This window comes from Papio anubis, unplaced genomic scaffold (genome assembly GCF_008728515.1).
Source record: "Papio anubis isolate 15944 unplaced genomic scaffold, Panubis1.0 scaffold496, whole genome shotgun sequence".
Taxonomy (NCBI): Eukaryota; Metazoa; Chordata; class Mammalia; order Primates; family Cercopithecidae; genus Papio; species Papio anubis.
The window spans coordinates 1-11,627 of record NW_022165161.1 but is presented as its reverse complement, the minus strand read 5'-3'; the positions used below and the strand labels follow the sequence as shown (position 1 = coordinate 11,627).

The following is an 11,627-nucleotide window of genomic DNA, read 5'->3' as shown; positions in this document are numbered from 1 at the left end:
TAAGTCTTCAAGCTGCACCCAGGTACCCAGCTCCTCCTTTGGAGCTCGGATTGTAGGCACCCCTTTTTAAAACCACCCCCCCATACATCCCTCCAAGCCTGTTATCCTGGAGGCCACTGTGGGACAGCCGGATTCAGGCCTGGCTCTGGGAAGCCCCAGGTCCCCTGCTGGGGCCCCACCTGTGGGGATGGAGGGCCAAGTCATCCAGCATGAGGAGTGCCCGACTCCCAGGGCCGAGAGGGGCTGGGCGATACCACCTGGGCCCTCCTCCAGCTCGAGCTTCCGGTCTCGATTCCTGGAGGGGCTGCAGCGAAGGCTGCTGCTGGAGGCAGAGGTTCTGTTGACCAGGAGGCTCTGTTTACTCACCCGATTGCGCCAGAGCTGGCAGGCAGCGAGGAAGGCCCCGGCCTGCCTGCCCCTGCCCACCCAGGGTGGGGTTACCATCTGTCCACAGGGCGGGTGTTGGGACCCACATCCCAGGTACTTTTCAGGCCTCTGTTTCGCAGCCCCAAATGGGATGGGGTGGGCTTCCGGCCGAGCCAGGCTGTGGTGGGGTCAGAGCTCTGGGAGATTGCACCGTGAGGTCTGGGCCAGCTCCCCCTGTCTGAGACCTTTCCTCACCTGCAGAAGCGTCTGAGGAGGATGGTGACTGACACCTGCCTGCTTACACTTGGTGGGGCTGACTGTGGAAAGGCACATCGTGATCTGTTGAACCCTCCCTCCAAGGCTGTGATGCCCACAGGCTGCCCGGCCGAGGGAGGTCTGGATGCTTGTCCAGCGTCACACAGGGGGAGGTGTTGGCGCCAGGATTCAAGCCCTGATTGACCAGCTCTGGATTTGTGTCCTTAGCACAGAAACAGGTGTAGTAAGAGCTCAGTGCCTCATCCCCAACCCAGCTGGGAGGACAGAGTCTGCCCCACCTGGGCTGGGCAGAGTGCTGGGCGAACTCCCAACACTTGGGGCTGGCCTGATGTCAGGGCAGGTCCTGCCACTTCACGGGCCCACGCTGTCCCCTTCCCTCCCAGGCCCTGCTGTCTTTGTCTGCAATTGAGGAGGGTGACTCTGTGGCTCCTGAGGCCCCTCCCCTAGGGCCTGCCGAAGGAGCACTGTTCCCGGGCCATTGTGGTGATACTATTCGCTCATTTGTTTTGGCAAATGTTTATTGGAAGACATGGCTGGCCTGGGCTTTGGGGACACCACAGGGACGAACCCCAGGACCCTCCTCCTGGCTTGGGCCTTGGGGGTGGTGAACAGACCTCCAGGATCGGGGCCCAGCAGGGGCGGTGGACAGACCCCCAGGACCCTCCTCCCGGCAGCTCGAGAGTGGTGTTCTTAAGTGGCGGAGCTGGGGTTGAGGGGCCCCCTGCCAGTGCGGTGAAGGGGCTTCTCGGTGTCTGCCTCCCTGTCAGACTTCAGGGCTGTGTCGTGGTTGCCCCAGCACAAAGTGGGGGCTCATCACCGTTTGCTGGGTGAACAGAAGTGGGGACTCATCAACGCTTGCTGGGTGAACAAAGCTGAGATGGGGTCACAGCTCCCCTGGGTTTCACTTTACTCCTCTGGATGGCAGGACTCTAACCCCTCACTTCAAGGGGTACGTGGAGAGTGGGGAGGCCCCAGCCAGCTCCTTGCCCTCCTGGACCCCTCTTTTACCACTGTGGCAGCAGCCGCTCGCTCAGCTTGGGCCACGTCCAGATTTGGGGACATTCCAGAGCATGGGAGGCTCCTGGACAATCAATAATCCAATAAAGCGCCAGGCGTCCGCCGGCTCCCGGTTGGTCCTGGTGATATGTTATCTTGCTGCTGGCTCCATACACATGGAGGCTGGGAACTGCTCAGGTTGGTTCCAGAAGAGGAAACTGAGGCAGGGGAGGGAGGGAAAGAAGGAAGCAGTGAAGGCCGGGACTGGTAGATCATATCAGCAACTGGCAGGAGGGGTCGGGGCCTCAGGAAAGGGGGGACCCTGTGGTCTCAGGAACGGCCAGGAAACCTGGGACCTGGTCTTGCCCACTCTGGGTTTTTCCATCCGTGAATCACACGGATGTGCCTTTTCCCTTCGCCCCGTGCCTCACACTTCCCTGCTGTGTTCCTGATCCAGGAGTCACCACCCCTACAGTTCTGAGCTGCACCTGTGTGCTCTGTGGGCCTCCTGCCTCTGCATCACCAGGGCCCGGGCCACCTCCCTCCGTCCCAGCTGTGTCCCCAGGGGCCGGGTCGCTGTCCAGCATCAAGCGGGTGCTCGGTAAACGTTTGTCCGTGAAATGAAGGAGCAGCTACCTCCCAGGCTTCTTGGGGGCTGCTGAGAGGTTGCCAGTTTAGTGAGACCAGCTGTTCCAGCTGCTGGGTCCCTGTTTCTGGAAGGAACCCCCCACCCCACCGCTTCCTCATCTACAAATTGGGAATTGCATTGGGACCTGCGTGCTGGGTTGTGTGAGGAGTCAGGGAGCCAGCCAGGAGAGAGCGGCTCCATCATAAACCCCGGCACATTTATTACTGTTGCCGTCATTTAATTGATAGATAAGTCGGTCCGGAACTCCTCGCCGGCAGCGAGTAGGGGGTCTGGGGTCCTCTTCAGATAATGCCGAGGCAGGGGTCGGCTTCCCGGAATCTGCGGGCGTCAGCGCCGGGAGTGGCCATCAGCCAACCGCGACCACCTGCTGGTCGCCCACCGGCCCCCAGTCAGCCCCCCGGGTCCTGGCGAGGCTCCTCCTGCCACCCGGCCTCCGAGGGGCTGCGAGGGAGGCCCACATAGTTCCTGGAGGGCGGAGCGAGGCGGGGCGCGGGCGCCCGGCCCACTAGGAGGAATCACGGCGGCGGCGGCGGGGCTGGGCGGTTTCCCGCCGCGGCTGAATGAGTCCGACTGCGCTGCCGCCGCCGCCCGCATCGAGGCTCCGGCCGCGTCCCCCGCGCCAGCCCCGGGAGCCTGCGCGCCGAGACCTGCGTGTGCGAACAGCCCTCAGCACTCGGGCCTCGCCCGGGACCCCGGGCAGGTGAGTCCACGGCCCCGCCCGGCCTGCAGGCGGCCCAGACCCCACCCCACCCCAGGCTGGTCGCGGGAGGCAGGGGGACACGGGGAGTCCTCGCTGCGCTCTCGGCCCCAGGCCGCGGCCCCTCCACCCCGAACGCCTGGCCTGCGGTCCGGAAGCCAGGTGGGAGGGAGGGGGCGGGCTGGGACACCCGGGGGCCCACCCACGCATCCGCGTCTTCCCACGAGGACTGACGCGGAACCCCTTAGAACCCGCGCTGAGAGGCTGCAAGCCGGAGCAGGGGCGGGAGGGAACCGGTCTCTCTGGGAGCGCCCCCAGAATCCTTGCAACCCCCACCTCCCGGGCTTGGGTGCTTGGGAGTTAGCAGGACCCCCTCCCGGAAAAGGGAGGGACCCGCCTCACTCATCTTGAGCCACAACGGGGGGACAGAGGACCCCTGCACCCCACCCCACCCACAGGGCCCGGCCAGGTGGCCCCACAGGGAACAGGTGCCCAGGGCCCTCTGCCAGCCGACCCGCGCCCTGACCCTGCTTCTCTTCCCAGTTGCTGCAGCCCCTGTCCTGGCCTTAGCATGGCTATGAAAAACCAACATGGTTCTTGGAGGCGGCCGGGGGTCCAGGAGAACAGAGCTGCCGAGTGAGGAGTGGCGAGGGGACAAGAACCTCAAGGGGCCCCTATACAGCAATGTGCTGGCGCCCGACAGATCCCTGACTTTCATCCCCCCCAAGCTGCCCTCGGGCCCCGTGGAGGAGCGAGGACGAGCAGCTAGGCCGATCCGTCGGAACAGAACCTGGCCTCGGTCCCAGACCCCACGGAGCCCCCGGCTGCCTGCCAAGCTGGCAGCCGAGAGCAAACCTGCTGAAGGCAGCCACCCGACGCAGTGATCCAGATCGAGAGTGCTGAGGAGTGGCGCCCGAGGGAGGAGCCACGAGCGCCACCGACCCCCAGGCCCAGGCGCCATGTCCCTGCCCTCGTCCCAAGGCCCAGGCGTCCTGGCTTCACCCACGCTGGCCGAGAGCCCCCACACTAGGCATGAGGTCTCTGTTCGCCACAGTGAGCACGGGGCCCTGGCCCAGGTGGGCTCCCTGGGTGCCCGAGGCGCCGCCCGGCAGCTGCCAAGGCCAACGGGGGTGATGGGGGCCCCAGGGAGGCTGGCGGGGCCCTCGCGGAAAGCCCCTGGCGCTACTTCGGTGGCGGGGCTGCAGTTCGGCCCGATCCTCTCCCGCCGGATCCCCTCTGCTCTCCCGGCTCGGTGTCACTGCTCAAAGGCTTAGCCCAGGACAGCCAGGCCAAGGTGAGCCAGCTCCCGGCACTCGGTGAGCCACCACGGCTCCCCTGTCGGCTGAGACCCAGCACCCAGACGCCAGCCCGGGAGCAGTGCCGCCCTGACCCGCGGGCACCCGAGGAACCTGGCCCGAGCGGGCCAGGTGGCGTGAAACACCACGGTCCCACGTGGGCCCCTCGAGCTTGTCGCGGCTGCTGGCGGGAATGCAGGCGAGCCAGGCAGCCCTCGCGAGATGCAGCCTGCTGGCAGCCGAGGAGCCTCTACGACCCGCCATGCGATGCCCGCAGCGCTTGCTGCGTGGGCCTGTGCCTGGTGCCCGGACAGCTGCAGAAGCAGCGAAGCACCATCATCAGAACAGCCGCCACCCGGTCTTCCAGCGAGGATTTCTTCTTCGGCGGCCTGGGGCCAGCCAGCGTCGAAGCGGCCCTCAGGATCAAGGTGGTGAACAAAGGGCAGCAGCCTCAGGGACACGCTGCTCGGGGAGAAAGGAGCTGCCCACGACCTCCCTGCTCCCCTTCCTGTGGCGGGGACCTGCTGGCTGTCCTTCCAGTGCAGAGGGGCAGACCCCTCTCCTCCCACACGGGGTCCTGGTGCTGAGTCCGCTAGCTTGGAGGCCAGGGCTGGGCGGGGAGGGAGCTCACACACTCGAGCTGGGCTGGGCCTGATGCTGCAGCTGACGCGTGGGTTTGCTGGGTCACCCGATGCTGACTGGAGTATTATTTTTCATGAATTAATTTCTTTGGAGGAGGGAGGAGGGAGAGAGGGGCCTCGGGGGAAGAGGGCCCACTTCATTGAGCCCCTCACATTGCCTCGCCCCTTTCACGCAGAGTTCTGGCAGGAGGTTCTCAGGGGTCCAGGAATCCGTGCAAGTGACAAGGCAGGGCCGTGGACAGGAGGTCCTGGGAGTCCTGGAGCCCTTGGTCTCCCTTCACTGCCGCGTGTCTTCCTCCCCCGCAGCCTGCCGCCATCCAGTTCCCACCCTGCAGAGAGCAGGGCTCCGCGGCAACACCAGGCCCAGGTCCAGGCCCAGACTCTGCCCGAGACGCTCCCTCCAGGCGCCAGGCTGTCTCTGGGAGACCCCAGCTTCCCAGGTTCCGGTGGTGAGCGGGACCGGGCCAGGGTGCCTTGCCGAGGGTGGTAGCGGAGGGAGCAGCTGCTGCCACAGTCAGAGCAGAGGAGGTCTTGGCAGAGGTCCGCTGGGAGGAAACGACTCTCCTGTCCTGCGTTCCTCCGACACAGCTGACACTTGCCCCCTTTTTTTGGTGCAGGCCTGTCTGGCCATTTCTGCTGTGGCGCTCGAGGGTCTTGCTCAGAGATGCCCAGAGAGCAGCCCTGTGGCCCATCCCTCCGCGCTGGGGGCTGCCACCCGTCGCCCTTTTGTCCAGCGTCTGCAGCTGGGAGCGACATGCGGTGACTGACGGCCGTGGCTTTGACGCCGTGTGTAAATAGGCTGTGGCTACGGCGGGTGGGTCAGAGCCCAGGAGGCAGCTGGGGGGACCCGGCTGTGGCCTTTCAGCACTGCTCGGTGGCCGCAAGGCTTCCATTGTGTCAATGGTTATGTGGGTCCTTGAATGATTTTGGGGGGTGGTTTCCAGCTCAGAATGATGCAGAAAAGACTCAAAGCAGGGGCCAGGCCAGGGCAGTGCCTGTGCCTCTCCTGGCTGCTGGTGGGCTGCAGGGAACCAGAGGGCACATCTGTATGGCATCGGGGGCGCATCTGTGGCATCCCAGGACGTCCCTCATCAGCCCGTTTGCTGCGTTGTTCCTCTTGACCAGGGGAAGGGTGGAGGAAGGCTGCTTCCCAGGGCTGGAGGAGCAGCGGGCCCTGCTGCGCGTTCGGTGGGACACACCTGTGAGCCCTCAGAGAGACAGTGCAGGGCCCTTGGGGCTGGAGGCCTTCTGAGCCTGGTGTTGCAGACGCTCTGCTCTCTCTGGAAGCTGGGGCACCCAGGGCGGGGGCTCCTCAGGCCGGGGAGGCAGGGAGGGTGCCCTGCATGGAGGCTCCCATGCATCTCTGATGCTCACCTCCCAGGCCCTGTTCTCTCTGGGGTCCCCGTTTTAACAGCCCCTGCACTTGTTTGATATCTTAGTGTCTGAGGTTGACTGTGGGTAAATCTGTAAGACCTCGCCAAGCGTGTTTGTTTATAAAAGCTGTTTATAGTGCAATAAAAGGTGTTTTAGGAATCTTGGCGGGGTGGAAGTTGGCTTGCCTGGCTGTTTAATAACGAGAGAGCTCTGCCGTGAACTCCAGGGAGGCGGTGGAGAGGGTTCCAGATCAGTGAGGTCCTTTCCACCGACGTTCAGAATGCCCTCCACATTCTCCTGCCCCGGGCGGAGGCAGGCAGGGGGCAGGAGCCCAGTCCCTGATGAACCACCGCTCCCTTGGAGCAGCAGGTCTGGGTGCCGCTCCACGATTCCAGCTCTGTGACGGCACCCATGTGAGGAAACAGGACTCTGACCCACACGGTGTCTACAGGGGGTGGGTCCCAGCTCCACCCAAGAACCTTCCAGACAGGACCCATCTCCACTACCCCCCACCAGCCTGGAGCCCGTCTCCCCTGACACCCCTCAGGACAGGGACCCTGTCTGCACAGACCCCCTCAGGACGGGACCCTGTGTCTGCTGCCAGACCCCCTCGGGTCAGGGCCCCATCCCCCTCCAGACCCCTCAGGACGGGCCCCGTCCCCCAGATCCCGCGGGACAGGAACCCGTCTCCACAGACCCCTCAGGACAGGAGTTCGTCCACCTCCAGACCCCTCAGGGCGGGGTCCCGTCCCCCACCCAGACCCTCAGGACATGGGACCCATTACCCCCAGCCCCTGGGACCCAGGACCCGTCCCCACAAGACCCCTCGGGACCGGGATCCCGTCCCCCACAGAACCCCTTGGGATGGGGCCCCATCCCCCAGATCCCCTCAGGACGGGGCCCGTCTCCGTGCTCTGAGCCCAGGCTGGGCTTTTGTCTCTGCAGCTGCCAGCGGGGCTTCAGAGAGGTCTGCCAATTTAAATCCCACCAGGAGCTTTTGGGATTGGGGGTTCGGCACAGCCCGCCTCCCTGACAGTGGCCTGAGGGCTGCACTGAGGTCCCGGTCAGGGCCTGGGATGGAGTTGACAGGGCTTCTGAAGCCTGGTACCCCTCGTCAGCCCCAGCCACACATCCCTAGGCTGCGTGTGTGTGCCTGCCAGGCAGGTGCACATGCATAGCCATGTGCTTCTGCACGTGTGTGCAATGTGACTGCACGTGTGCCTTCCATGTTACTGTGTCATCTGTTGGTGTAACAGTGGCCTGTGACCAGGTGAGTGCCTGCAAGCACTCGAGTGTAGCTACCTGTGTGCTGAATTGTGTGCCAGTGGCGAAGCTGCGTGAGCTGTGTATGCATGTGTGTAACTGTGCACTTGTGTGCCTGTGTCACCATGTGTGTGCTGGTGTGTCCATGTGTAAGCACGTGAGCTGTGTATGCATGTGTGTAACTGTGCACTTGTGTGCCTGTGTGTCTACCATGTGTGTGCTGGTGTCCATGTGTAAGCACGTGAGCTGTGTATGCATGTGTGTGCACTTGTGTGCCTGTGTCACCACGTGTGTGCTGGTGTCCATGTGTGTAAGCTGCGTGAGCTGTGTATGCATGTGTGTAACACTTTGTGCATTTGTGTGCCTACATCACCACGTGTGTGCTGGCGATGTGCATGTAAGCACATGAGCACGGTGTCGCGTTAATGACTGTGCACTTGTGTGTGCCTGTGTCAGCACGTGTGTGCTGGCGTGTGCATGTGTAAGCACGTGAGCTGTGTATGCATGTGTGTAAGTGTGCACTTGTGTGCCTCGTCACCGTGTGTGTGCTGGCGTGTGCATGTGTAAGCATGTGAACTGTGTATGCATGTGTGTGTAACTGTGTGCGCGGCTGTGTGCCTGCATCAGCACGTGTGTGCTGGCGTGTGCACGTGTAAGCACGTGAGCTGTGTATGCATGTGTAACTGTGCAGCAGTATTATTGCCTTTGTCAGCGGCGTGTGTGTGCTGGCGTGTGCACGTGTAAGCATGTGAGCTGTGTGTGCATGTGTAACTGCATGCTTATTGATACCTGCATCACGGCGTGCCTGCTGGCATGTGCATGTGCAAGCGTGTGATCTGTATGCATGTGTAACCTGTGTGGCTTGTATTGCCTGCGTCACCACGTGTGTGCTGGCGTGTGCATGTGTAAGCAAGTGAACTGTGTGCGTGTAACTGTGGATAGCTTGTGTGTGCCAGCGTCACTGCTGGTGTGCACTTGTGTGTGCGTCTGTGTGTGCTGATGTCTGGGAGCTGCGGCTGCCCATGCCCTTCCCGCTCCACTTCTAAGTGGGCACCACCCAGGGATGCCGTGCCTGCGTGGTGTCTCGCCCTGCCTCAGGTCTTGGCTCACTGCCCTTCAGGTCAGCCCCCACCCCAGAGGAGTCAGATGCCCTTGTTCATTCCTGGCTGTGGTCGTTTGCTGCCTTGTGATATTGATCCTGAGCAGAGCGAATCTACTGTTAGGGGCCTCAGCATCCTGGCGCTGCAGACCGCTCGGTCCCAGTGGGTGCTGTGCGGTGAAGGAGGCAGGCACACCTGCCAGCAGTCTTTCCTTCCAGCGTGGCGGCCATCCTGAGGGCCTCCCGACCCTCAGGAAGGCCATGGGCACCACAGGCAGGGGGCAGCCTGTTTGGTGCAAATTACACAAAGATGCCCCTTCTTCAGCGTGGAGCCGTCATAGGGAACAACAGAGCCAAGAGATGAGCAGTCAAGCCTGGAGACATTGTGGACACCTGGATCATATGCAGAGTCCATAACAGTGCACCACTTCAGAGGGTGGGCCAGTAAAGTCCCTTCTTTGCTCAAGCCGGCTTCATTCAGGTTGTTTTGTTTTGTTTTGTTTTGTTTGTTTGTTTTTTGCAGATGGAGTTTTGCTCTGTTTCCACAGGCTGCAGTACAGTGAGATTTGCAATGTGGGCTCTCTGCAGCCTCTGCCTTCTGGGTTCAGAAGATTCTCCTGCCCTCAAGCCTCAAAAAAAAGTAGCTGAGATGACGGCATCCCGCCACCATGCTAGAAGCTAGTTTTTGGACGTTTGGGCGGGACGGTTGGACTCCTGACCTCAGGTGTCCACCCACCTCGGCCTCCCCAGAATTAGCTGGGATTACAGGCGTCAGCTAGCACGTCCGGCTGATTCATTTTCTAAGTTGACAGCCAGAGAACACTGATCCAGTGGGTGTCCCATCCCAGGAGGAGGAGGAACACCTTCCCAGGGCCCCTGCCTTGTGGCATCTCTCTCTCTGGGGCCTTGAAACCCCCGACATGTGTGTGGGGGAGCTAGCAGGGCGAGCTTCAAGCCCCACCTTCCACTTGGGGTGCGGCCAGGGCCAGCCGTGTGTGGCTTCTCTGGGTCTCAGGCTCCCAGGCGAGCTCTGTCTGTGATGAGCCCTGGCGGCTTGTGTGTGGTAGAGCTCAGTCCACAGGCTCACGGTGAGCTGGCACAAAATAGCGATGATAATTAGCCAACAATCACATCAGGGCCATAATTACTGGCGGCCTTAGACCCACCCAGGCGGGGGCTCCCTCGGCCTCTCTCTGCTGCACCCACAGCCCAGTGCGGATTCAATTAAGCTTCTGTTTTCTTCTCGGCTCCTGGGGGTAGGAGGAGGGGCTGCCACGGCCAGTTCCGCCCGACAGGAGGAAAAAATGACTTCAATAAAAGGAGGAGGCGTGGCGACCGTGCACATGCCCTCCCACGAGGCGGCGATTCCCGGCGGGCGACACTGAGCCTGGCTCCGCGAGGCGACCACAGGCTGAGGCGACCGGTGCCTGCTGTACTCAGTTTACTCTACTGTGAAGTGGCGTGGTCCCAGAGCCTCCCTCCAAATACGCAGGGGGCAGGGCCTGTTGATTTTTTTTTTGGAGGCCCAGGTCTCGGTTTGTCACCTCTGGCCAGCCCGGGCTGGAGTGCAGTGGCCAGATCTCAGCTCACTGCAAGCTCTGCCTCCCAGGTTCCGCATTCTCCTGCCTCAGCCTCCCGAGTAGCTGTGGGACTGGCGCCTGCCACCGCGGCTGGATTTTTTGTATTTACCCCAGTAGAGGCGGGGGTTTCACTGTGAGCCGGGGATGGGATGGTCACCGATCTCCCTGACCTTGTGATCCGCCCGCCTGACCTCCCAAAGTGCTGGGATTCCAAGGCTTGACCACCCAGCCCGGCCAGAGTCCTGTTGGTCGCTTATCGTGGGTGGGTGGGTGGAGTGGGTGGGGCTGACAGGACCTGCGAATCCTCACAAGATGCTGCCAACTTCACCATCCATAGATGGAAACACTGAGGCACAGAGGCAAAGGGGCCTGCATACACACCTCCCAGCTGGCAGGACAGGAATTCGGACCAGGGCTGGACCCACGCTGCCCTTCCTGAGTGGGATTGGACACCCACTAGCATGGCCGGCCCCTACCCGCCGGCTGAGAGGGCGACAAGGCCTGAGAGGGCCCCAGGGCTGTGTGGCCCCACATGGGGTGTGGAGCTGTGCTCTGCCAGCCATGGGTCAGAATCCTGACAAGTCCCTCCGTTCTCTGTGACTCAGTTTCCCCTCTGCAGTGCCCCGTACCCTCCCTGCCTGCTGGTGGGGCTGGGGTGAGCGCTGGCCCAGCACCTGTGGCACCCAGTCCTGGTCACCAGGTGAGCCCGGCTGCAGCGCCACGGATGGGACCCACACCTTCCCCCGTGTGGTGAGGAATCCTCTTGTGCAGGGTGAGGTCTGGGCTTTGCCTTGGCTTTGGGAGGTGATTTCTGCCCTGCCTGAGAGGAGCGTCTTGGTCCAGGGTAGGGAGGGTCACAGCAGCAAGACCAACCGTGGGACTTGGGTCCCACAGCGCCAGACACCTTGGAGCTTGAGGGCGACCCTGTGGCAAGCAGTCAGTCGCTCAATCAAGCCCCTACGAGGGAGTCATGTAAAGCTCTGGGCGTGTTGTCTGCACACCGTGAGGGTCATGTGTGTTGTCTGCACACAGTGAGGGATCATACGTGTTGTCTGCACACCGTGAGGGATCATATGTGTTGTCTGCACACCATGAGGGTCATACGTGTTGTCTGCACACGGTGAGGGTCACACTGTTGTCTGCACACGGTGAGGGTCATACGTGTTGTCCGCACACAGTGAGTGATCATACATGTCTGCACACCGTGAGGATCATACGTGTTGTCTGCACACGGTGAAGGATCATATGCGTTGTCTGCGCACGGTGAGGGCTCACACTGTTGTCTGCACACGGTGAGGGTCGCACTGTTGGCTGCACACGGTGAGGGTCGCGCTGTTGGCTGCACACGGTGAGGGTCGCGCTGTTGGCTGCACACGGTGAGGGTCGTGCTA

The 11,627-nt window shown here is 62.3% G+C and overlaps 1 protein-coding gene across 1 annotated transcript; it reads left to right on the top strand.

The window, feature by feature from the left end:
• Positions 1-3,574: 3,574 nt before the first annotated feature.
• C2CD4C (C2 calcium dependent domain containing 4C) lies at positions 3,575-4,934 on the top strand. Its single transcript, XM_003914531.4, is given in 12 exon segments — positions 3,575-3,837; positions 3,839-3,863; positions 3,865-3,936; positions 3,938-4,078; positions 4,081-4,183; positions 4,186-4,232; positions 4,234-4,290; positions 4,292-4,318; positions 4,320-4,523; positions 4,525-4,716; positions 4,718-4,753; positions 4,755-4,934. Coding segments are annotated over 12 exon segments (1,347 nt in total).
• Positions 4,935-11,627: the final 6,693 nt, after the last annotated feature.